The sequence below is a fragment of the Microtus oregoni genome, unplaced genomic scaffold (genome assembly GCF_018167655.1).
Source record: "Microtus oregoni isolate MIOR12 unplaced genomic scaffold, Mior012 000013F_ref0000133, whole genome shotgun sequence".
NCBI lineage: Eukaryota > Metazoa > Chordata > Mammalia > Rodentia > Cricetidae > Microtus > Microtus oregoni.
In genome coordinates, this window is record NW_024543072.1 from 44,153,441 (window position 1) to 44,181,109 (window position 27,669).

A 27,669-nucleotide genomic window follows, 5' to 3' on the forward strand; every position below is an offset into this window, starting at 1 on the left:
ACAATCTTCATAGCAACTGATGCTACTATGACAAACATTTTGATGTTTCTTTTGGACCAGCAGCTTTACATTTTAATCAGTTATCACTGGAATGTCTTTGTCTTAGGACAGTTGTGTCTACCTTTGGACTGCAAGTCATAATATGTCCCAGAGAAGCTGTGAAAATGGCCCAGCATATTTGTAGATAGCAATGTTGTTTCATAGTATCTAAAGTTTGGACACCTCTAGCTGCTCTAACCGAATACCTGACACTAAGTGAGTTTTAAAGAATAGAATTATTGGGCTAATAGTTATGGAGGTCAAAGTCCACTGACATTTGAGAAGGGCCTTGCCTTTGTCATGAGTTGTCTCGTGATCGCTGCATCTTCCAGAAGGGCAGTGTACTGTGCTCTCTGAAGATGGAAGGGCAAACATGGTGAAGACTTCCTCCGCGAAGCTTTTTTATTACAGCAGTCTTCCTTTAAGGAGGGCACAGATCTCATGAACTAAACCCCTCACCAAAGGCCCCACCTCCAACACTTCACATTAGGATGGAGTTTCTGAGTCCAAAGCCGGCTTCTAACATGTACATTGCTGAGTTTCACCCAGAGTTCTTATCCAGAGGCTGTGTTGGGAGCCAAGACTGTGTATGCATTTCCAACAAGGTCCCAGCTAATGCGCTGATGCTGATGCTCTAGGCCTAGGGGCCTCTCGGAACCTCTGCTCCAGGCTGAGTTGGCACAGTTGGAATTGACAGTGACTAGAATGGTCCTCTCCACTTGGACTCTAAATGACTGGACTCATTCTTCCATACGTCACACATTTCAGGGGCAGACATTATTAGGTGCTTGACATCTGGAGAAACACAAGAGCCTCTTCTCCAAATTCATGGATATGTATAGAAGACAGACAGTAATATTATAGGAAATGATGAACAATGTAGTGTTGTGTGAGTAGCAAAATAGAAGAGGTTTGGAAATGGGCAACTGTTTCTTTGTTCATGGCAAGGAAAGTAGTTAGGAGAGAGGCTAAGTAACGGTGATTCATTGCCCCAGTCCCAAGACTGTCGAGAGGGAATTAAGCTTTGCCTATTTAAGTTAATGCTGAATCTAATCTTTGTAGACTGTTTACTCTATTTTAGATACTGTAGCAAGCACTGAATATGCCGGCTGGGAATGTTCAGTCTAGACTGCCTGGACTTCTGTTCATTCCTGTCACTCAGCGCAGTCTCGGGCAAGGAATTCCATCACTCCGGTCTATAACTTGCCTGTCAGGGCAAAGATGGCAGTGCTAGTATCTGCCTCATTGGATACTTGAGAAAGTGGAGATTTCATGTCTATGTGGAAAAATAGACGTAGAAATCACTTAATAAAATTTGACTCCATTTCCAATATACTTTGTAATTCTCGGGCAATGGGTCAAACTACAGAATTGTCCTAGAGAAACTCCTAGCCCCCAAAAACATATCATTCAGATGAAATCGCCAGCCTTTGGCCAAGAGAATGAGGTACAGGTTTGGTTGGAATGTGTGCTTTCGAGGACAACAAAGCAGACCTGGAGAGCTCCCGTGACACCATCCAGAGGAAGCAAACCTCTCTGGACATAGAAGATATTGGGGTCACTGAGACAAGACCCAAGAAAGACTTTCCAGGGTGGCTGGGATTTTGAAAGTGAATCGTATGGATGTTGGGGCTTGGCTTGTGCGGTTGACAGTTAAATGCATTCCCCAGGAAGGAGCACCTCTGGCCAGCCCTCTGGCTGGGATATGAAAGCAGCAAGCTGAACCTTGCTTTGCTTGACCACTTAGAGACCCAGGTTGGTCCTAGAGGGTGTTTTCTGCCCCTTCACATTCAGAGTCCGATACCATAGCTACTGTGGCACTGGCTGGGCCTCTCTTAGTAGGCAGAGAAGCATTGCTTTCTGATGTCCCTATAAAGGACTTTCTCTTCTTCCTTGGTCCCCAGACTCCCAAGGTTTGATGCATGTTTTTCTGAAATCAGGGAGAGTTCCTCCAAGGTGTTGGTGTGCTCTCAGAATCACAGTCCCTGTCACACCCAGCTGAGCTGTCCTTCCTAGCTTCCTACCCAGCTTCACCGAGAGCAGTGATTATCGCTGTCTGAGAGGGTAGAGTCTCACGGTCTTGTTTTAATCCTTTCCCCAGCTCATAGGATAGGAGTGATAGAGGCGCTCTCTTCCAGAGAGGATTAGGAGTTATTCTTTGTGGTAAGATAGACCCAGGAAGAGCTTATTAAATGATAATCCCTGATAAATTCCCTCTAATCATCCTCTCCCTGTGCCCTCTTAGTCATGGAAAAAACCTCTACAAGTTCAATTATCTCTTTGAGAGACCTTTCTCCTCTCCTTCCTTCTCTCCCACTCCTTCCTCAATTGCTGCCCCCCCTTCCTTCCTTCCTCCCTTCTGATGGCCTCAGTCTTACCTGTTTGGTGTGTGCATACATTTGTACATTTGTACGCTCATGCGGGCATGAATACACATGTGTGTTGTTGAGTGCTTGTGTGCATACACATGCATGTATGGAGAGGCCAGAGATCAGCCTCAGGTGGATTCCTCAAGTGATAGTCCCTTTGTGACAAGGGTCTCTCACTAGCCTTAGGGGTTTGCTGACTAGGCTAGGGTAGCTGTTGGGAAAGCCCCAGGGATCCACCTGACTCCACTTCCCCAGTGCTGGAATTACAGGAATACAGCCCAGCAAGAGGATTGCTAACTCTTCCACATCTTACCTCAGATGCAAGCAGGGCAATCCATTCAGTTTATTGCTATTTATTCTTTCAATAGACATGCACTGAGCTCCTGCTGAGAGCTAAGTTGGGGTAGGAACTTAGATCTAGCTGCTCTTTGAAGTTGAGCATGAGAGCCACCAGGAGGGCTTCCTAGTAGATGCAAGGTCAACCAGGGTTTGAGCCCAAACTTTCCAGGTAGAAAAGGGGAGGTGGGCACCCCAGAGTGTGGCAGCAACATGAACAAAGAGTCCAGAGAGAGGAAAGAGCATGGCACCGAGGTTGAATCTCAAAAAGCCGTGATTTTGTATTTAGCAAGTCCCTAGGAGAAACAAGTTAGATAGTTTAGATTGGGCTCATACACACTAGAGGCTTTTGCCAGGACAGCCGCTGCAGTATTTTAAGAAGGGGTGGGAGACAGAAAGAGGGAGGGAGGGAGGGACGGAGAAACGGAGGGACGGAGGGATGGAGGGACGGAGGGACGGAGGGAAGCTAGATTGGTTAGAAATGACATCTGCCCCCTGTGCTTCCCTCTGGCTCCCAGCTCTGAAGACTAACATGATCTCTCTGGTAACAGAATGCCAGTTGTACAACAAGCCACAGGACTAAGAGTCAAAAATGTTTCTTTTACTGATATTGCTTCTGTGAACACCTGCACCTATAGCTCTGTTCTCAAACATATTCCAAGTGGGAGCAACACTGGTAGTTCTGTCTCTTTCCCACCCACAGGCCCAGGTAACACAGCATAGTGCTAGAAGAAAAGAGCAGACGCAGGTGTGGGTGCTGGCTCTTTAGGTTATTAACCAGAAAACTTTGAGCCAATCCCTTTTATTTTTGAGATTATAATATAATTATATTATTTTTCACTTCCCTTTCCTCCTTCCAGCTGCTCCCACATACCCCACTTTGCTCGTTTAAAATTCATGGCATCTTTTTCTTTAATTGCTTTTATATACACTCATACATGCATACATACATGTATGAGAGTGTTTGGGAGCATGTCCCTCTGGGTATGTGTGTATGTATCACTAAACACATTGAATACAATCTGCTCCATCCATGTAGTTACTTGTATGTGTATGCATTCAGGGCTGACCATTTGTTATTGGATGATCAATCCGTGTGCTCTTTCCTTGGGAAGACTGTTTCTCCAGCTCTCAGTATCCTGTTGCTGTAGTTCTTTGCCTAGGGTTGGGCACTCTGGTGCTTTCCCACTTTCAGGTTAATCTACCTGTTGGTGTCCTGGCTCAGGTCAGGTGTAGGCGGCCATGTTGGTAGGCTTCATGGATGTATGTCTCCAATATTTCTGGGAGATGCAATTTCACAGCAAAATCTTGTTCCTATGCTTCTTACAACCTTCTTGCTCCCTCTTCTGAAGTAAGCCCTGTGCCTTATGTGTAGGAGTTGTGTTTTAGATTTATCAGCTGAGTCTTGGGTCTACCACTCTGCATTTTTGATCAGTTGTGGTTTTCTGTTACGGTCTCTTATCCGTTGAAAAGAGAAGTTGTACTCATCAGTGGGTTTAAGAATGAACATGTAGAATGTAGTTTTGGATCATACTGGTTTAGCAAAATGGCAGCAGTAGGTTCTCCAAGATCCATGACCTCATTAACCCTGAGTGATGGGCTATGTTTCCAAACACAGGGTTGCTTTGTTTGTATTGAACGTATAGGTGTTGATTAGATTAGTATATGCAATGTTCTTGGCTAAGTGTCTAGTCCAGACTAAATGCTTAACAAGAGGAAGTAAAAACTAGTTTATCTCTTCAATTATATGGAACATTGGTGTCTAATTCACAGGAAAATATTTAAAGATATTTTAATGATTTATCTCAAGATAGAGTATCATTGTCTTTGGCTCCATCATATTCCATCTGCATGAGCTAGAAAGTTGTGCCAGAAGTAGTAAACATGCAAAGGAATTATTTCCAACATTCCCAGATTGGGAAAATAATGGCCATTATTATTTTATTGTCTGTATTCTGCTTCAGATGTATGGGTAGAAGTGTTGAGTTGAATTCATCTTAGAGGAAAAGGAGAAATCAACATGAATTTCTATGAGGGAAGCTTCAGAGGGAACCAGAGTGTAATTCAAGGGCTGAGAGAAGAAGACTAGGAAGTGGTAGGTTAGAACCTGAGAGAAAGGGGAGGGTGAGCATATTGAGCCACAATGGGACTAGACCTGTATCTGCTGTCTCACTTGGACACCTACTGAAAGGAGGAATTCCCCTTTAGATAGTCAATGGGTTCAGGAGTTAGTGATAGTTATAGGACACTGGTGATGTAAATGAGACTTCTCACAAATAAAGGGGATTGGCCGTTAGACTCTGACTGCCCCTAAGTTCACCAGTGCCTGTGAGAGGGGAAGAGGTGGTACCTTGTGCATACATGTACATGCATGTAGCCCAGTATGCCATGGGAGACTGATGTGCCATCACCATCTTGGAGAATTTCACCCAGGGCTTCTCGTGTCTTAGTTGAGAAGCAGACTGTAGGTCTCTTGCATTTGAGTATCACAGTATTGGCACTAGTGACCTCTACTGAGCATGCTTTCCAGACATGCTGGCTTGAGTTCTGGAGAAACAAAAACTCATGAACCTGGGCTCTTGCTATCAAGCTATTTTTATAGAAAAGAAGGAGTTCTTCCTAGGGCCACAAAAATAAAATAAAATAAAAGTGATCACCCCGAGCTTCTTCAGGAAGTCAGCAAGGCTAACTGGTATCACCTAGGGGTTGATACACAATCATTAATTAACACAGATATCTTCCAAGATAAATTAGTTTACCTTCTGTTAAGAATCTAGTGAGAAGGATGAAAGCCAAGGAAAATGATTATCTGGAGCGTTTTTTCCTTAGGTGTCTGCTCCTATATACTGCACTGAATATTTAAGCTAGCTAAGCATCCCTGCTGTATGTCAACAGAGACAGCATTTACAAGTTATCTATTTCCAGGGAAGGAAACTCACATAGGCCTGTGAAGCAGAAGAATGCCAGCAGATTTATAATCCTCTATTAGTCAAAAACATTATTGAGAATCTCCTGTTTGAAGAGTAATAGTCTAGGCATCAGTGGAGTACCCACTGAAATATGAGATGAGGTCCTTTCTATAGTAAATTCTAGGCATTGGTAGAATACACACAGAAGTGTAAGACATAGTTCTTTCTCTCAGAAAAATATTTAGCCATAATGGGAAAGGAGGGACAATATGTAAAAGAGACAGAACACATATAAAAAAATCTAAAAGTAAGTCTGAATAAATGTCTAAGTATAGCACTTAATGCTGAATTTTCAGTTGTGAGTGTTTTCATTTGTTTGCTTTTTGTTGCTGTTTTGTTTTTTATTTTTTTTACTTCTGACGTAGCTTTCTTATGGATATCAAAGCCCCTGAGTGCTGTGTTCTTTTCTCATGGATTTTTATGCACAGTACCTACTCAGACACGTTGAATGAATGTATGTACTACTTCTAGGTGTGCCTAATTGTTAAAGAAAATCCTGGAGTAATGTGCTTGGGGAAAGCCTTATAGATGCTGAGCCAAGTTTCCCAGTATGAGAGGACTTGGGGTCCGGTAGAATGAGGGGATAGAGGAAGGAGCGACAAAGGAAGGACTCTTTGGAGAATGGCAGATCTCTGTATTCCAGGCTACCAATGAGGTTCCCCTGTAGCCTGATTCTTTTTTGCTTCATCTTGCCTGACTAGCTACTGCCTATGCGACCCTTGTAGATTTCTCCCTTCCTATCTCCCTTTCCTTGAAATATCTTCCTTCTGATTTGCCAATAGAAAATTGCTTTCTCCAAGTCCAGATGAAAGAATAGTCCCTCAAAACCTTACTTGACTTGCTTAACATCTCTAACTTCTCTTTGGTTAAATCACGCTGCTCACAGATCTGAATTCATAGCCTTGACCTTGAGCAGAAGTTATCGCTGTCACGCCCTTAAACTTCATAGTTTACTAATTCCATAGAGAATAATGGTGGGAGTATGGCCCTATGTAAGATTAAGTCCTAAGTGAGTAGGTAGAATATGGGGGCTTTACAAAGTGGTTTGAAAGTCAGAAGCCTAGTATTGCAGTTTACTTGTACAATTGGACGAAGGCATAGCTGTATTCTTCATGACAGTTACTGACCATCCAAGTCAGCGGGGGGGGGGGGGGGGGGGGGGGAGTCAGGGCTCTTGGGCTGACGGTATTATGCAGAGAGCCTTGCTTACTCACAGGAGCTCCTGGCTCAGTCAGATATTGCCTTGGGACTTGTTTGTGTGGAGGAACTTTGCATGTTTATGAAGTATGCTCTAGGATTTGAGACATAATGTAATGACTAGCCTTGCCTCTTGGAACCAACAGGCTCCGCCTCCTGGCTGACTGACAGCCAGTGCTTGTGCCTAACTTGGTTCTTTCTGTCCTTTCTCTTACTCGCTTTTCCATTCTTCTTCCTTACTGAGTGCTGGGAAGATAACTGTTACTTTCCAATTGCAGGATCCCAGTGTGAGCTTTCCTATTTGTGTTTGATTTACCTTACAAAAGTGGTTGTCAATCTTCCTAGTACTTCAATCCTTTAATACAATCCCTCGTGTTGTGGTGACCCCCAGCCATACTATTATTTTGTTGCTACTGTTATGGATTGTAACGTAAATATCTGATATGCAAACCCCAAAGGGATTACAACCCACAGGTTAGGTGGCAATAGTACTGGTGTGATTGATTTCAGGACTCCTAGTGCTACTGGATAAAACAGTCTGATTCTCAAGAACGTGAGCCACTATGGCTCTAGATTGTGGCCCCGGGCTCTCTAGTAATTTCCTTGTGTCCTCCAAGGAGTCAGTCTGATTATCTGGACCTTGAGAGCTATTCATAGTTAACACCCACATCAGTTGGGGGATGGGTACTTTTGAAGGTAGGAAGCCTGGCCAGGGGCAGCACAGACTCTTCATACCAAGACTGCTGACTCCTATGGATGGTTTAACATATGGAAGGGAGCATTCACATGGCAGTAACCCATGGTCTGATAGACAGTTATAGAAGTCAGTACTTGATTATATTCAAGGAAGGAAAATGACAGCTAAAAGCAGCCCAAAGGCTATTGGATACCGGTTGTAGTAATATACACTGTGGAAAGATTCATCTGAGAGGTTACCTGTTATTTTTTTATGTTTCAGAATAGCTACATAGAATTGGGCAGGAAGAGGTACTACAAGGCAGTAGCACTCATTCAAAGAGGGGACCCCTTTTTCTTCTTGTTCCCTCGTTTGCTTTTTGACATTTCTTGCACCCCACTTTCATTCATAGGATTTTGTCTCTAAAACAAACCGTTCCCTGCCTGTCAACCAGAGTGAAGTCCACCATCCGCCTCCACATTCCCGTCAACACTGTCATCATTTGGAATTGTGCTTGTGTGTTTATTTCCCATGGGTACCCCTTATTATACTACAAGTTCCATGGTGGCCAAGACTGGGGTTGTTTGGCTGATCACTTGTCTTTAAAGGAAAGAATTTCCTCCCTAGCAGGTAGTTTGTGAGTTTATAGGATGAAATTGAGTTCTGAACAGAGAATCTCAGTCATCTGGGGGTAAGATGGAGGCCCTCATCTTGGTGTTAGGAGGAAGTGGGGGATGAGGAGGAGTAGTCACTTGGTGAGGAATAGCCTGTCGATGCAGAACCATGACAGAGGTATTTGTTGAGAAATCACATTTATATTCACGTTCCACCATCGCGTTTCTTTTCTTAGGTGTGGTTAGCAGAGTCCTTGGAAAGGAGCTTTGGCTGAGACAAATGGTCAGGCTCCTTTGACAGCCTGGTGGTTGTTCCAACCATCTTCCAATCTGAGCTATTAATAATTAGTGAAATTGAAGATCTCTAATTAAGACAAAGCCCTGAGGCCAGGGGTTTTAGTCTGAAGCTATTTTTCATCCATCCATAAAAACCATCTGGAAATTCTGGAGATGTTTTCTTTTGTCACAGCTCGGGGAGTCCCACTGGCACCTGCTAAGTGGGGGCTAAGGCTGTGCTAACACACAGGGCAAAGGTCAGGCAGAGAATCCCCTGACCGCAAGTGGAAGTTGTGTTTTCCGCCAAGGAAACCTGCTGCAATCTGGTTTGGGTCCTCCAGCTGCCTCCAACCTGGGAATGGGGGTGCCCCAAAGACTGAAGAATTCTGCATCCTGCTCCTTTGGAGAAGAATATACTCCAGTACCCCGAGCCATCAGTGTGTCACGGGTAGTACAGCCTCTCTGCTCAGAGCTGCTCTGAGAAGCAGGGGCATGACTGAGAGGTGCTTCAGCAGGCTTTCCAGAGAACTGGGTAGGACCCTGTGAAGGTTCCGCACATACATCCTCAGGCAGGAAGAACCAAGGGGCCCCCTTCTTGCTCTTTCCATTCCCACCTTTCTCTTCTGTCTGGTTCCTCCTGCCCTGTCTTCCTGCGTCTCCCCCGCCCCACCCCCAAAGATTAATGTGATAATTGCCATGTGTGCCTGTTTACACAGGGAGTGGGTGAGCTTACCACCCCCAATCAGGCAGGTTCCCAGAGAAACGCGTTCCCACAGTGTCAGGACGGGTACCTGCTGAGCACTCCTGTGCAGGTGGGCTGCCACCCCCGAACTTCTTTCTCTGTCTGTCATTACTTTGGGCATGTGCACGTGGGCACGTGTGTGTCATTCACTGAAGCGGCAGGTGAGAAGGAGGGGAATCAGCCAGAGTGGCACCAGGAGAAGGGTCAGGCAGAGAAATCACTGCGCCTTGTAGACGCATCAGTCCTTAAAGAAGAGGACAGAGATCCAGTGAAAAGCTCTCCTCTGAGAGCTGTCAGACGGTGGGCATGTTAGGCTTCCCCAGAGAAAAGCAACAGGCCATGAGCGAGAGGGTTTAGTAGGAGAACTGCACTTGATTAGAGGCTAGGAAGTGCACCTGAGGCTGCAAGCCAGTGAAACCAGCAGCACATCTTCCTCCAAATCAGCTTTGGAACAATGGAGGATGATGGTACAACCCCTATACCAAGGCCAAATAAAATCCCGTAGTTTTGGGTGGGGGCACTGGTACGAGTCCCAATGTTAAGCTCAGCTGGAGTTCTAATGCCCAAGGTCAGGAAAAAAATAGCGTCCAGCTCTAAGGGAGGAGTCAAAACACTGTTTGAACGTGTGCAAGGTCTGTTATTGCACCTTTTCATTTCCTGTCTAAGCCCTAGCAAGTGGGAGGCACCTGTAATCTTGTTGCGATGTCTTCCATACTTAGTCTCTGATCTATTGCACATTTTCTCTGGGTATGACATATCACACAGACCAAGCTTCATCAGCCCCCCAGGCATCCCTCAGTTCAAAGGTAATCAATGTAGCAGGTATTCCATGGGTGTGGTATGAAGAAGCTGCTGTGCTCTGGGTAGCATTCATTTCAGGGAAAGCCTGATTCACACTTAATTGTTCCCCATTGGAAGTCTGGGTGGTGATGGTTCCCCTTTGTAGCTCTCCTAGGGTTGGAATCCAGCAGAATATACATTGGAAGTTACAGTTTCATGCCTCAGGATTTTACCAGAAGACCTTAGCAGGGCTGTCTCATGTTTTTAAAGTTAAGATAAGGTTTGAGTATCCTATATGCAAAAGTGTCCTGTGAGCCCTGTGACGGTCACAGACATGGTGAAGAAGAATTAAAAGGAGAGTTTCTCCTTTTCTCCAGGCTGTGACCTCCTGCCCCATCTAGAGAGTCACGTGTCCAAGCACAAGAGAAAATGACCATACTCCATGGCCACACTGGCAGTAGCAGCCTGACTCCCACTTTGCGCTCTGTCAGGATGCTTGCTGCCTTCAGAGTTGTTGATTGCTTCTTTTTAAAAATCTCAAAATATACTTTAGTAGACATCTCTCCTACACTGGACAATTTTAAGTTTTTAATAATGATGAATCAGAAGGAGATGAACGCTCAGAAAGAACTTGGCTATTTTGAAGGAGGGAATCGTGCGTGAAGAGCCTTGTCTTGCCCACTCTCGGATGAGGAATGTCCCCTTCATCTGCCGGCTGTGGGTCTGTACAATAAGCATGTGAAGAGATGGGAAGCCACCTGGTCAGAAGGGCAAACAGGAAACTATGTGACAGGAGCTGGGTGTGGAGAGAAAGTAGGGACAGCGTGAAAGGCTGCCAGTAATGGTGGGTGCTGTCAAGCCACTCTCTCGTGAGGAACCTCTTAAGCTGTCAGTTGTTCCCTTAACTCCCCAGGGCTCCATGTTGCTGGGGCTGATGCCTTCACAGCTATTTGCTTCCCCTTCTCTTCCCCATCTTCCATTTTCTTCTTCCAGGATGCTCCATCGCTGAGGTAGATGACACATGTAGCCATTGAGAGAAAATTCCACAGATGGAGCATATTATCAGAATGGATTTGTATTGGTCTAATTTTAACAAGGGAAGCATCATATTCAAAGTGTGGCCATTTATTAATTAATTACTTCTGTGTGTGTCAAAGTCTCTGTAGCCTTCCAGGTATTCAAATGTTCAGATAGTTAAAAGCAAATCCCAAACATTCTCGCACAGCTCTGACTGGACCAACACAGTTCATCATGAGTGTTTTGTAGCAGAATCAGGAAGCACATTCCAGACTCTTAGCCAATAAAGGGCATTCTTTCATCCCTATGTCTTATGGGACATATTCTCTGATGTATTAGTAGATTTTCTTTGAAAAAAAGTTTTACAACCAAGAAAGTTTATGAAATGGCACCATAAAGTCAGCAATATATCTTTTCACAGTTCTTCTCACTGCCTGGGAGACATATATAATCTGCTGTATCCCCTCACTTCCTCCGCTTACCAAAGCCATTTTCCACAAAATGCCATCATTACCTTTGATCAATCACGGCAATGTGGAGCCCACAGAGAACACAATGTTTTACATGGGTTTAACTCTGTAGCCGTCCTAGCCGCTCTTCCACCAGAGCTCAGCTGGAGGTCAGGGACGCCCCAACAGCCACAATCCCATCACCGCCACTGCCGATACGGGTACATTTATGAGCAGCTGAACTTCGGTCTGGGTCCTTGGTGTAAACTTGGCCCCTGTTGCCAAAGAACATCGGAGGGGACTGGCAACACCATATTGTGTATGGATTGTGTTAATCTGGAGCCACCAGCAAACCACTGAAGTGAACCAGACTTTAAATAATATTTGACTTCTAATCCTGAAGATAGGCAGAGCTAGCCCTGCAAGGCTCGTCAGTCTCTTCCTTAGCTCACAGCAAGGCCCCTGCTTCAGCCGTCTTAGACACATGTGCTTCCTCTGTCCTTCACACTCCCAGTGGCTCTCAGCATCTGGTTCTTTTGCATCTTCCATCTGATGATGGGACATGGCTTTTGATGAGATTTGCCTCATGTCCTCTCTACTTGTATCTAACCCAGACTTGGTTTAGCTAAAGACCTAAGTCTCAGACACTGACGTTGGCAGCTCTTCATTCCATTTAGTTGTTAAAACTGTTTTATAGCTTATATATTTGTGTTGAGTTTTTGATTCAACTTCAGTTGCACTCATCTTATTGCAATCAACGCAGGGCCAAAACAAAAACCACAAGTTTGCCAGAAGGGCTTGGCTTAGAGATTATTTTTAATGGGCGATCTGAGTGTCCAGTGACAGCAGTCATGATCAATCAGCAGATATATTATGTAGCTTGACACTGAATGGAGAAAGAAAATGAGATAATTGGGGAGAAAAAAAAGGTTGGATTACAGAAGTGCACAAGATACATGAGGACAATCACTTTAAAATATATCTTCAAGGTCTAGTGGTAAGGAGGAGAAAGAGGAACATAAAAGGATGAGTCAACAATTGCCACAGACATTCTGAGCTCTGATTTTAATTTTATTAAGTTGGCACATTAGCTTTAGGTATGACATTTGATCTTGATGGTTCTGATTTCCCCAATGTAATGGGGATAAAATATCTCTTGTGAGTTTCAAATTGACATTGAAAGTGATGCATTAGAGGTCAGGTTAGGGGAAGGGGGTCTGAGGTCTGCATATGAAGTACAAATCCATAAAATCCCTTTGAAAAGACTTAGGCAGAGAGAACCTGGAGAACAAAAAGAGCTCTTTGTTGGGAGACAAGGATGTTAGAGAGAGCAACTCAGTTTTTACTGAGTTCAATTTCAAGGGTCTCATAAGATAGGACAAGTCATCCTTCCCCAGTTCTGGGCACTTCAGCAATTTTGCATCCAAATTGGAGCATAAGAATCCATAATACAGATGTCTGTGCTTTTTTCCACTTTTTGGTATCAGTATGAGCTAGGGGAGAAGGAAAAGAGGAGAGATTGGGAGAGATCCGACAATCTCATGGTCTGAAGACTCTTCAAATTTAGATATTGTCCTTCTTGTGCCTAGGGCTTTTCTGGGTCCAGACCTAAACCAGCACTGTAATATAGGACCATGATGGAAGAAGGAAAGTCACCCCAGGAGCTGGGAAACATAATGTGAACCTAACGCCTTCTAAGCAGCTCTACTGAGGGCTAATGGGCACAGCCTGCCCTTGTGTTTTGGTAATCTATCTTGTTTAAGAGTGCAAAGGTTGAGAATACATGTTACCAAGAAGCCAATTCACCTTTTTATAACCTTGGAAATACGTTTTGGCATTTTTCCATTCAGTTTTCATATCTTCTAAGTAAGGGTGTTCGAACTTTCCCACTCAGGATATTATAGAGCTGCTGATATGACCTTCACTAGGCACATGGCAGAGTGTGAGTGGTCTTACAATAAAGTGGAGTGGGGATGGGGGGAAGATAATGTTTAACTGTATCACATTGTGATTGTTATATCACCTTCTGTATGAAAGCTGTCAGACTGTAGGCTTTGCTTCTGGGAGTTGGCTTTAAATATTAAGAACCCATTTTTCTTTCTTTCAGACCAATGATGCCTTAGGAGCCACCTGGAATTGGCTGTACTTCATCCCCCTCATCATCATTGGATCCTTCTTTGTTCTCAACCTTGTCCTGGGAGTGCTTTCAGGGTAAGCAGTCTCGCTCTTCTTTTGTGGGCTACGAGGGGAGAGCCAGTGCCTCCTGATTCAGGGCAGTTTTACTCATTGAACCATCACTTAGAGGACACTGTGCCAATGCCATTCTAGCTGCTTCAGTCCAGTAACAAATGATTGTTCTAATTGCCTTGATTATTTTTAGACATTAAAAAGCTTTATGTCATGAAGAATTCTGAACAAAGTGTCTTGTGAGTTCATTTATCTATCCATATCTTCATGCAATGACTCTATGCCAAACCCTGTTCCGTTGTTAGGGACATAAAGTTAAAGAAGATATAGATTTTTATGCTTGCTTAGCCCGATGGTGGTGGTGCATGCCTTTAATCTCAGCACTCCGCAAGGCAGAGGCAGGTGGATCTCTATGAGTTTCAAGGCCAGCCTGGTCTACAGAGCAAGTTCCAGGACAGCCAGGACTACACAGAGAAACCCTGCCTCAAAAAAACAAAAGCAAAAACAACAACAACAAAAAAACCTGTTTGATTTGCAGTATATTGGACATCACATCTCATGTTTATGACTTGAATTCTTTTATACCAATTTCTATTGCCCAGTGTCTAACATGCTTTGCCGAGAACACATTTTTGTTATTGGAAACAGGGAGAACAAATCTTGTTTTTACCAACAATGTGAAGTACAATAATTGGTTTGAGAGAAGAAACAAATCTCTCCAGTCTGAAATCATTAGGGTTGGTGTCAAATAGGACAGGGAATTGGGTGGAGGATAAGCTAAGTGTTAGAATAACATACAAAAACATTGTATATGGAGATAAACGTGCTAGAGAAGATGAAGAAATGGGACATGGCATGGGGTGCAAAGAGGCTAAACTATGATATTTTATGACACCTCACTGAGCAGGACTGGGGTAGTGGTGGTGAGGATGGCAATGGTTTCGTCAATTTGCGTAAGCTCTTCAAATGATAGTTTGTAAAAGTATCTTTGTGTTTACATGTGGCAGGTTGAAATAAGTTGGGAATTTTTTTTTTTTTTGGAATTTTTTTGACATTGTTACGGAAACAAGAGGCCTAAGTGACAGTCCAGAAGCTGAATGTCAGCTCCCCAGCTCACTTCTGTTTTCTTACAAAAGCAGCAATCTGGCAATAGTCTAGAGGATTCTCCTGTGAGGATTCTCTTTAAAGAGGAAAGACCTATCTATCACAGTCTGATGAGCTTAGAGAAATAGGTTCCCATCAAATCACCCCTTTGTAAAGCTCACTATGTTCATTCCTTTGGCTATCACAAGAAACTACCATGAGCCGGTGTAAACCAATGGGAATTTTATTCCCTGATAGTTTTTGAGTTGCAGGTTCCAGATTGGGCAGGTTCACGCTCCCTCCAACGGCCTGAGCGAACTATGTCTTTCTTCTTCCAGCTTTGGTAAACCTAGGCATCCCTTGGATTATCACTGTGTCATGACTCCAGTCTCTCCCTGAGCGCCCACACAGCCCCTTCCCCTTCCCATGTCTGTCATCTCCCTCGGTGTTGCTCTTATAAGGGTACTTGTGATTTGATTTAGCATCATTGGATCATCTAGTTGGATCTCTTCTGAATATACTTAACTTTGCTCTATCTGCAAAGATGCTTATTTTCCAAATAAGGTAACATTCAGGAGTTCTAGGAATTCGACTATGAATGGATTTTTTTCTTCACTCAACAATTTCCGATGATGGGTGTGGAGCTTCTTCTGCTTTGCTCATAGTGTGAACACACAGCCAGGAGTCATCAGCATTTGAGGAAAATGCCCCAAATGAAAGTCCCTAAGTAACGTAATGACTAGATAAAAGAAACCTGAGTATGAAGGGTGCAGATAGTAAAAGATATTTTAAAAATCCACATTTGCTGCCAGGAGAGAGAGAGAGAGAGAGAGAGAGAGAGAGAGAGAGAGAGAGAGGAGAAAGAGAGGAATAACTTCATCTACAAAGTAACAGCTTATTACAAAAAGATGTTGAGATTAAGAAGAGCTGTTGCAACTATATGTAAAATGTAATTGATGTAAAAGTATGCAAAGTTGAGGTCATATAAAAATGTAATCAAATCAAAAGATAGTAACGAGGGAGTATAAAATTGAAGATACCACTTAGAAAGGGGGTAGGGAAGAGACAGACATACAGAGAGAGACAGAGACAGAAAGAGATGAGCATAGATAGAGACAGAGACAGTTACTGACTCAAAGAGCAGGAGACTCATATTTCTAAGGTCTGTCTGGGCTATATAGTAAGCCTTGTTTCAAAAATATTTACAATTGATTCAACATTTTAATAAGAGAGTTCAATAAAGAGAACAATGAAATAGAAAGGAAGAATCAGCATAGGAAAATATGACAGATGTTCCCAGAGCCAAAAGACTCACCATTGATAGATGAAAAGAACTGGTGAGACGTGTAAAGATGCTCTTTCCACGGTGGTTTCTTGGCAGTGGGCATGGGAAGCATCCTGGTTGTCCTAAGCTGGGAGATTAGACATGTAAACTGTTAGATGTATACCATGGCATGTGATGTAGCAATTAAGAGCGACCGATACCATGTGCACATGGAGTATAGGGTATCTTAAGAATGGCTCAGTGCAAACAAGGAGACAATGTTTGTAAAAATATATTCACATGAAAAGTTATACATTGGCAATGTAATAGCTCATGTGGCTATAGAATGCGGATGTATAAACTAACCATGAAAATGTCACCTGAGCATCAGAGCATCCAGTTAGAGGAAATCATGCCAAGTGAATCACCATGAATTTCAGACCAACAGAGAAAAGAATGTCCTGAAAGTTTGTGCCACTGGGAAATAGGGTTAATATCTAGTTATAAAGAATTGGCATGCCCCCCAGTGAGCTTCTCAGTGGCAACATTGAACATTAGAAGACAATATAGAAGTTCATAAAACTTCCTAACAGGAAAACGACTTTCAAGATCAAATGTTCTGCCTAGCCAGAGTGCCAGTTACCTGTGGGGATCAAGTGGCAACGTTGTCAGGTACCTTTGGGGAAGCAGTCACTAAAGAACGTGAATCACAAGAATGAAGAAGTATGGAGCTGGGAGAGAGTTCAAAGTTTCAGAGAGGACCCTCGTGGCAGCTCAGGATTGTCTGACATCTGCAGGGTCTGCACACACTCACTGCACAGACGTACACACAGGCAAACAGTCACATACATACTATAAAATAAAGCAATAAAGCAGAATAAAATAAACCTCAAAAAAAAGCAAGAAGAAAAAAAAAAACCCATGATACTTATAAGCACAGGGATCCAGTAAAGGACAAAGACAAAGGGATTGATCCCCTGTATTGTAGTGAAATAGAATTAAGGCAACAACTCTCAGTGACTGAGATGGTACCAGGATTAGACTTAAATAGGGTGTCAGAGAGTCCTAAAAATGCTGTCTTTGGGAGACAAGTAAAACTAATATACTCCCTGGTGTGTTATATTCTAAATGGTCCTGTGATTTGTTTTGGTCCAAACTAAATACATACAATAATCTATTCATTCTTTCTCTATTTATCTCTGTCTCTCTTCTTCCCCCTCCCCCATTACCCCAACTCAAGCATTTAATTCACAATATACAGAAGAAGTACTTGTAAAGGAATGGAAACACAGCGAGTCCTCTGTGCAGCTCGGCTGCCAACCTGGTTTCCATTGTTGATGCTGAAGTCAGAGCTAGCCTCTCACGGTGTTGCGATTGCCTTCATTAGATTGGGGGAGGTTGAGTATGGGGAAGAGAATAGGGTATCAAAGACCAAAATCTTAGGTTCCACAGTAAGCAGATCATTAAGCAGTTTCTGTAATTGAAAGACAAAGGAATAGCAGTGTTTTAAGTATAATATTTAGAAAATTTGAAATGAATAGCAGAAGAAACAGAAGAGTTGAAAGCAGCTGCCTCTGGAGAGTGAGATTCTGGGCTTGGAAAAGTGAGGCAGAGGGCTGCTATTTCTCCATTACGATCTTTCGAAATTGTTTGACTTATAAATTTCTATGTGCATGACTCTGAGAAAAAAATAAAAACCTTAAATTCTGAATCAAAATTCTCATCAAACAGGTGTAGGATGGACAGAGGGTCCAAGGACAGTTATCCAGCACCATCGAGCATCAGCAGGGAAGGGCTGACATGGGAGGGGGGAGAGCAAGGATGCGGTTGTGCCAGTCCAAATGTCACAGTAGGAAATGTGGCAGAGGAGAAGAAATGGGGACACTGGGAAGAAGCGCTTATCAGTCTGTGAATATTTAGTTTAAGCCAGTTCTGTGGCCATCAGCTCCCCTCTGGCTGGGAGACCATCTTCTTGGATCAGAAGATGTCAAGCTACTGACTTGGCAGATGCCTCTTTACTATCTGAGACCTAGGTAGTGGTGTTGGCAGCTGGGAACAGCTGGTGTGAATAAATTCTGACATTTAAAGGAATGTTAACAATAAGGACTTTGTGAGCTGGGGCTGAAATACTTCTGTTCTGGTTGTTTTTTCCCGGTGTTCTGCCGCTGCCCTTTGTTGCTCAGCATTGGGAGGATTTTTCACTGGTGTCTGCAGAGGACTTAACACTGCTGGGTCCTTTGTATAGAAGGGGTCATGGGCTTTCTCTGCTGCTGAATCGGTGAGCCTATGCTTCTGGAATAGATGAAATCTTTCCTTGGAGTGGGGCTTTAGCTGGGATTCACACATTGAGCCACCTGGTATATAGCTTTGAACATTTTGTCTCCAGGGAGCAAGTTGCAATGGCCTGTGAGCATACTGAGTGTTATATGCCAATGTGATTGTAGGAGTGAAGAAATCAGTGATGAGAGGAGATGCCCAAGCCTCCCTACATTGAGTGAGGGTCCCCCAGGCACCAAGTATGCAAATGACTGAAGGCCCCATCCCCAGAGGTTCAGACATTGATGAAAAACTGTGAGTTGTGTTTGTTGACTTCATATTTAAAAAGGAAAGATGGATAGAAGCATTGTAGCATTTTTTTACGTGTCTCAGAGGAAATAGGATTTGATGAAAACCATTAGCTTAGGCTTGAAGAGAAGCAGAGCTTCCTGTCTCCATGGCAACAAACCAGGGCTGCATAAGCACATCCTGAAGTGCTGTCAGGGGCTACAGGGCAGAAGGCTCAGACAAACAGAAAATGACCCTGAGCTATTCCAGCGTCTCTACCGACTGCTTCCAGGGCTTCTGAAAGGGGACTATAAATGTTGGGGGGGGGGGGGGGTGGCGGCAATGATGCTGTTTGCAAATGGGGGCAAGGAAGTTAGAACAAGGACTACTTACAGATGTACCCAGAAGCTATGAGACACTTCATGCAAGATGTAAAGTATCCTGTAGTTTTCAGAGCACATTGCTTCCGTGATCTTATTTGTGTCTTGAAACACTTGGTGTAGGCACACAACATCCTTAAAGATGGAACAAAGAGCTAAAGGAGCTGGTCTACAACAGGATCTGGGCAGAAGCAGGGCTAGAGATCATAGTCACTCAAACTTTGCTTAAATGCTTATCTTATCATCCCAGGTAGCCATCAGAAAGGCTGCCCAGAATGTTGTTCTGGCCACAGTACAAAGTTTAGGTTCAGAATTTCATTTGTACACAGATTGTTCCCATGCTTATTCTTATACACTGGTTTCATGTATGCAACGTGGCTTTGTACATATGAGGGAGAAGATGCCAAGACCAACTGGAAAGACCTTTTTGCTCTAAAACTGATGGAAAGAAGTGAACTATTAATATTAGAGGAGGGCTTCTTCTGTTGCATCCCTTTAACGAATGGAGTAGCTTTTTCATAGAAACCAAAATGACATGCCTATCTTGGTACCAACTTATTTGCTGTCTAAGTTCAATAATTCAATGCAATTTAGCAAACATTTGTTAAGTGTTTGACACATACACACACAAACACACACAAAAAACCATCATGTACTTGGGTTGCAAAGATGAATAAGACAAGGTGATTGTAGATTAATGAAGCAAATAATTTAAGACATGTAATTGATTGATGCTTCCATGATTTGTTATTCAGAGTATGCTTTGGTCACATGTAATTGTATTCCCTCCAGTTTCAGTTACTTGTCCATTTCTGCTGTTAGTCTTCAGGTATCACCCCCCCACCCCATTGTCAAGACTCATTTCTCATTTAACCTTCTCTGACAACAAAACAAAAGAAAAGAAAAAGGCAAGTCATGGGGTCTAAGTTCAAACACTTGGGAATTCAAATTCTTGTGAAAGCTATTATTTAATATTCATCCATGTAGATTTTGTCCAAGCAATTTTGCAAAGCATTGCTGAGAACACAAATATAAAATCTATGTTTTGGTTTTGGTCATAGGAACAGACTAACCAATGTGCCTTCAAAGTAACCTTGAATCTCTTGACTCATCTGTCCTTTTACATTAGGAGGTGGGAACTGAACATTTTCTGGGCCTGACTTGAGACAAGTGGTTGCTGGTCTTATACAATAAATTATCTATGCCAAGTTTAGCAGTCCAGATGAGATCCCGAGTAGTGCCTCTCGCTGGATATTAGTTGCCATGTTTCTGATCTCCCTAAGACAAGTAGACATGGCTAAAATAACTGTTGTGTTTGTTTACACATCAGTGTTACAGGGATACTAACACTGAAGTCAACCAATAGACAACTGTCATTTTCTCAGATGACCATTACTGAGTCCATGCTATAAAGTTCTCACTGCCAGTTGCTGTGGATGTCAGATCAGACAAGTTCAGAGAGCGGTTATCCTCAGAGAACTTGTAATCAAGTAGGAAGACAGCAGTGGGGCAAGCATTAAAATTAGAGGGTAGCCATCTGACTCTAAGTTCATGTGTCTACCACCAAGCCCAACAACCAGAGTTCGATTCCCCAGAATCTACTTGGTAGAAGGAAAGTACTCTCCCAGATTGTCCTCTGACCTCCGAAGGGATGCTGTAGCAGATACATGTGACTTCCCTACTAATAAATACATGTGATAAAAAGCATTGAATTCAGAGGGGACCAAGATCAAATGAGACTAGCTGAAGAGTGAAACTGTGTGCACAGTTTTCAGATACCTAACGGCTAGCTAGAATTGAGAAAATTCAGTGGGTTAAGCTTTACAGAGGAGCATGACAGAATAGGGGGATAAGCTGGGGGCATCAGTTCTGGAGAGTAGCAGGAATTCAGTGAATTCAATACAGTGAGGATGGAAAAGATGGAACAGATCCAAGGGGTGATGAAGTAGGACCTATAAGATGTGTGACTATGTAGTGCAATTGGTTCTCAACCTATGGGTCCCCAACCTCTTTGGGAGTCAAATGATTCTTTCATAGGTGTTACCTAAGACCATTGGAGAGCATAGATATTTAATTATGATTCACAATAGTAGCAAAATTATAGTTATGAAGTGGAAACAAAAATAATTTTATGATGGGGTCAGCACAACCTGAGGAACCTTATTAAAGGGTCTCAGCATCAGGAAGGCTGAGAGCTACTGGCATACTGAGTATCACAGGACAATCTTTTGGTCACTTCCAGATTTCTGAATTGAGCTACCAGGCAGCTGGGAGAGAACAGAGAAGAGTTAGGTTTTGAGGGAAATGGGATAGGTTTGGGATCTATCGGGAGAGAATAGAACACATTTTCTGCCTTTTGACTAACTCACGGTAGTAGAGTAGGGTTTGTTTCAGGTTGTTCTTTTTAAAGCTGAGATTTACTGAGTCTGTGCCATGCACTAAATATTGTGCCAGTTCCATGACATGCACTGTCTTATTTCATCCTCATAAAGATCCTATGAGGTATTGCTTTCCCCTTTTATGAATAGGGAAATGGTGGTAGGGAAGGTTGGTAGCTTGCCTATGTAAATGAAGCTGTTAAACATCAGATTCAGAATTTGGAATAAGGTCTGTTATGTACGAACACCTATGCCCAAGACACATCCTCCATGTAGCTCCCATGTTACATACAGAAAAATGTTATTTCTAGGATCCAGAACAGTGCATTTGGTGATTATAAAAGAGATTATCAACGGTAACAAAGACAATTCTGTAGAAAAAGATTTCATCTTAAACCCTACTGTAACAAATACAATAGAGTTCACAGTGTCTACTTGGACTAGAAGCATACCTGCATGACTGTGGGGTCACATCCGAAGCTAAATTAAAAGACATACTTTTCTTCAAGACAGTTGGCAAACTGTACCTTAAAGTATGATTTAAAAAATACATGAGAAAGGAACCCTTTGTTATCCCTTTGTAGTTTATCCCTGGCCTCCATGTTACAAATGAAGAAGCTCAAGGAGAGCCTGAGGAAGCTATTCAACTTGGTTTCAGGCCACAGGTCTCCTTGGTTCCTGACTAGGGTACTTTCCCAACTCTGTGCCATAGTTATAGGCATGAGTAAAATACTCTTGCATTGGGTTTTTTTTATGCTTTCATCCTTTTCTGGCTGTGGGCTGTTAATCAAGTCTCTTTACTTTCCTGTATCTTCACTTACCCAGTTGTGGCTTAAGATACTAATGTTTACCATATATAGGATTGTTGAGGAAATCAGATTATTAGTCCTCAGTATTTATATCTTGGAACAATAAATACTTATTATCATTGCTTTCCTACCTCATGTGATCTGGAGTAAGCCTTAGCTTTGTTTTTAAAGCTTCATCATTCTCAGCTTGTTTTAGTTTTGACTTTCTACATGACGTTTTTTCCAGGTCCATCCCCCTGCTCCCATTCTGCAGTTAGGTTAAAGCCTTTCCCTCATATATTCCTGTCGTACTATGTAGCTGTCTGTTATGGAATTGATTACTAATAGTAACGGAATTACTGTATAGAATTTATTTTTTTCTTTTTTTATTTATTTATTTAAGATTTCTGTTTCTTCCCTGACACTGCCTCCATTTCCCTCCCCCTCCCCCAATCAAGTCCCCCTCCCTCATCATCCCAAAGAGCAATCAGGGTTCCCTGCCCTGTGGGAAGTCCAAGGACCACCCACCTCCATCCAGGTCTAGTAAGGTGAGCATCCAAACTGCCTAGGCTCCCACAAAGCCAGTATGTGCAGTAGGATCAAAAACCCATTGCCATTGTTCTTGAGATCTCAGTAGTCCTCATTGTCCGCTATGTTCAGCAAGTCCGGTTTTATCCCAGGCTTTTTCAGACCCAGTCCAGCTGGCCTTGGTGAGTTCCCAATAGAACATCCCCATTGTCTCAGTGTGTGGGTGCACCCCTCGCAGTCCTGAGTTCCTTGCTCATGCTCTCTCTCCTTCTGCTCCTGATTTGGACCTTGAGATTTCAGTCTGGTGCTCCAATGTGGGTCTCTGTTTCTGTCTCCTTTCATCGCCTGATGAAGGTTAATATTCAGGAGGATGCCTATATGTTTTTCTTTGGGTTCTCCTTCTTATTTAGCTTCTCTAGGATCACTAATTATAGACTCAATGTCCTTTATTTATGGCTAGAAACCAAATATGAGTGAGTACATCCCATGTTCCTCTATTTGGCTCTTTTGGATTCGTATTGGAAAGGAAGAAGTTAAGCTTTCGTTATTTGCAGATGATATGATAGTATACATAAGCGACCCCAAAAATTCTACCAAAGAACTCCAACAACTGATAAACACCTTTAGTAATGTGGCGGGATACAAGATCAACTCCAAAAAAATCAGTTGCCTTCCTATACACTAAGGATAAGGAAACAGAGAAGCATCACCTTTCACAATAGCCACAAATAGCATAAAATATCTTGGGATAACTCTGACCAAGGAAGTGAAAGATCTATTTGACAAGAACTTTAAGTCTTTGAAGAAAGAAATTGAAGAGGACACCAGAAAATGGAAGGATCTCCCTTGCTCTTGGATTGGGAGGATCAATGTAGTAAAAATGGCAATTCTACCAAAAGCAATCTATAGATTCAATGCAATCCCCATCAAAATCCCATCAAAATACTGTATAGAATTTAATGTTAACACTAAAGTCAAGTGCCTAACGTTTATTGAGAACTTGTCATACCTGCCACTATGCTAAATACTTTGTGGAAATCATTTCAATTAATTTTTATAGCAGCCTTGTGAATCAGGTACTATTATTGACCCAAGTTCGCAAGGAAAGAAACGGAGGCTGGGAGGTCAATGTCCTGACTAAACCTGCTTCCCTAGGATGCACCGCCGTCTTTGCACTGAAATTATCAATGTGACTGTTGTCTGCTGGGTTTTGTTTCTCATACCGGCTATGTCTTTCCATGCAGTTGGATTTGTTTTCATATTTTAGTGTCTTTTAATTTTTTTCTGAGTTAAAGAAAACTGAGATATAGAAAGACCCCCTTAGGGAATGCCTTGCCCCTTCCAGTCCCCTAAATAACAGTATGGCAGAGAACAGAAAGCTCAGATGTCTTGTGTTAAAAGCCTCATCGCTGATGTTAGAGATCTTACAGGCACTGTAGACAAGTCGTGCAAGTTGAATTGTTTTTATTTGTCTGGGTTCTGAGCAGTTTGGGGCTAAAAAAGAAAACAAGAGAGTCTCTTGGACCATTTCTGAGTTGTCCGGTCCTGAAGACTGAACCGAGAGTCTTGCTAAACAATCCCACTAACCCTAAGCAGTATTCCCAGGCAAAGTTGTTGTTGTTTTGTAATGTGGCTGTTAGTAATTATTTTCTTTCAGGTAATTGCTTATACTTATCTTTTTCTCACGTGAGCTTGAAGCATCTATCTCTAAAGATATTAACTCTTAAGCCAGAAGTGGCAAATACTACAGACACAAGTACTTTTAAAGACACAAGTACTTTTAAAGCCTATGAGGGATCGTGGATATTGTACCAGTGGGTGTAAACCATTCCTCTAGAAGCTGAGGATTTTAAACCCCCAGGCCCCAGAGAATGTACGTTGTTAGGTTGCACACATAGCCTATAACTTATGTGCTGTTCCCATTGTAGTGCCACCCTAGTTGGGACAGGCTCCTTAGCTTGCTTATATTTAAAATTCCATGCCCCTGATCAAAAGCATGCCTGTGTTTTTGTACTGAGGAGAGCAGAGATAGTGCCAGGTACATTCTGTGGGTGCCACCAAGGTGGAGAATAATTAATGGAAGAAACATGACTGTAGGTAAAAGTGAAGTTGTATCTGGGAAAGACCCATAGGTGTCCCTGAGACAGCAGTTTGAATAAGCTGGGTCCATCACAATAAATGATGAAATAAGATCCTATTATATTAAGATTAATACATCCTAAAGATAAGCTAGAGCAATTGGGTGAGGGCATCACTGAGTGCCTTTTAGTGATGAAGAGAACAGCCAAATGTAAAAGCATCCCCATTTTCTATTGGAAGAGTTTTCCACACATGAAGTTTCTGGCTGGCTATCTTCTCAAGTAGCTGTGATAGTCCTGGTATCTCCTAGGTAATTGTATAATTTAATATTGTAATATATAGCACACATGTACACACATATGTACGCATATGCACATGTTCACACATTCATGTGCTGACTGATATATACATATACATACATATGTATGTATATATTCTCTAGTCCGTGTCCCCCTGTGAAGTATTCAAGGAGTCTAGGAAGTGGCTATATTGTTATATCAATTTGCTTTACTTGGTGTCTACATTTCAGCTTACTTCAAGAATGTTTCCATTTTAGAATCAATTTTCCCTACCTTCTTTTCAGAGGAGGAACATATTTTTACTTGTAGAATAATATAAATTGAAGTAACACTTAGATGATGCCCTTGCTATGAGATGATTGCAGATTTAATTAGCCTGACCAATGCTAAGTCCCAGAGTGTACACCTTTACCTAGCTATTCCTTAGGTTTCTAACTTAGGATGCTCCAAACTAGATTCACTATCTCATTTTCCTATCATACTAAACATGTGCACCACCCTTATATTCTCTTTATCATACTTTTCATCAAAGATGGAAACCTTATCTAGTTTTGATACCTTTTCCTGCTGCTTCTCTGCACCTAATTGTTTATCCAGACATATTAATCTCACTTGGGAATGCGTTGTATTCTCCCCACTCCTGCCTAGCCTGCTACCCATGACCAAAACAGTTAGCTGCAGTTTTGTTTACTTTCATAATTGCTCATTATGGTTTCTGATTGCCTAAATAATAGAACCACACATGTACTGGTTTAATTAGCTCTTCAGGAAATGGGTATTGATCCTATTTATTCAGTGTTCTAAATGGTGAGAACACAACCGAAAGTGAAGGAAGAGTCTTGTCCTCATCATACTTGCTTTCCTACCTCAGGAGAGGCTAAGAACGTATGCTATAGCTTAGCTAAGTCACAAGACGACCCCTGTTTTTGCAAAAGAATACCTCAAAGTGCAAAACTAACTTTTTCCTATTTTAGTCTTTAATGTAGCATTAGCAAATGCATTGAAGGTAATTACATGTTATATGTTGAAATTTACCCGAAAATATATCTAAATACTTTGAACAAGAGATTTCATACAAAGAACAATGGAAAACAGACCTTTTTCTATAGGTGATAAAATACATTCTAAAGTAAAAGGAATAAAAATTATAGTATATTCTAGGTATAGAGGGATGCAAAGAGATTCAAATACGTATTATAGATTTATATATGAGTTTATAATATATGTATTATCTGATATTAGTGAAAATGAATCATTCAATAAATGGTGTTGATGACTGTCTAATTACTTGGAAATAAAAAATTGAGTTGGATCCCCATCCTATAACTATGCCAAAATAAACTGCAGGCAAAACTAGTACATACTTTTTAAAATTTAAATAATAAAATGTCCAAAAACCTATGGATAATTAAGGGTTTTTTTCTGTAGGGGATAACCTTTCTAAACATGATATAAATAAAATCCCACAAAGAAAAGAATTGAAAAAATAAGAATTAATGTTTTGAATGTGTAAAAATAAAAATAGATGCTATAATCCACTAGCAGGAACAAAGGACCAAGCTTGAATTTGTTTTGAATTTTATATAACTAGAAATTAGAGAAGAAGGTAACACTAGGAAAGGTTACTGTTGAGCAGCGAGACTGTAAGTAGTCTCTGCTTGCAGCCAGAAGATGAGAACTATGATCCCTGATGGCTAAAGTGTAAAGGAGAAAATAGCCGGGTAGATGGAGGTGGAAACAGGACATGGTACCCAGCTCCCTCAAGGAAAGATCTGTAGACTAGGACAGCAGTATTAATCGGCGAAAGTCTTAGAGAACTCTGGGTCCATGTGCTGAAATGAATCATAATGGCAAAATGAGAAAACCCTTGTTCTGGAAGGCAGACACTTTCAGTCTCAGACTTAGAGGTTTTGAGTTTCAGGAAGAACAAAAAGATAGGATCAGCCAATATCTGTGTGTTTGGAACAGGGGGAGAGAGGATGTGACAAGCTATCAGAACACAACACAGAAAACTCTCAGAGCAGTGCAGACAACATGATCCACAGAAGACATGTAGGAAAGGAAAATCAGCTCCAGGATGGAGAAGTGGAGAAACACTATTTAAAAGTTAGGATGTCAGGACTGTCCAGGGGACATCATCAAATCAAAAGAAAGCATTGCTTCATAGGGTGCGAAGATGTTCAGTGAGTAAGGAGACTCCAAAGGATGAATGAGTCACAGAGAACCAATGCAGTGGTAACCAAAAAGTAGCTGCCAAAGTTGGCAGAGTGGGAGATCTAGCTGGATTTCTACTTTTTACTTTGGTAAAACTGTGAAGTCACAAGAAGTTGAGAGAAAAATTCAAGGTCATATGCCCTTCTTTTAACTACCCTTCATACTATCCTGCATGGCTACAGTATAATACCCAAACCAGGCAATGGCATTGCTACACCCCATTGAGCCTGTTGAGAATTAGCAGCTTGCACCGCTTATCTTGTGTGTGCATAGTTCTGTATTATTTCTAGCACATGGAGACCTGTGTAATTGTCACTATTATTAAGAAATGAACTGTTCTGTCAAAAGACCCCACCTTCCCGTCACAGTCATGCTCACCATCTTCCACCAGCATCCCGACTTCTTAATATTTTGAAGATGGTGTAAGAAGTGGACTCCTCTGGAATGTAACATTGGGGGCT

General features: G+C 42.1%; 1 protein-coding gene across 7 annotated transcripts in view; it reads left to right on the plus strand.

Annotated features, from left to right (window-relative positions):
* Positions 1 to 27,669, plus strand: part of Cacna1e (calcium voltage-gated channel subunit alpha1 E) — a 470,517-nt gene that overhangs the window by 313,629 nt on the left and 129,219 nt on the right. For all 7 annotated transcript variants that reach the window (XM_041662539.1, XM_041662538.1, XM_041662542.1 and 4 more), the window contains exon 9: positions 13,572 to 13,675. In XM_041662539.1, coding sequence (XP_041518473.1) covers positions 13,572 to 13,675 — 104 coding nt within the window. The remainder of the gene's footprint in view (positions 1 to 13,571; positions 13,676 to 27,669) is intronic.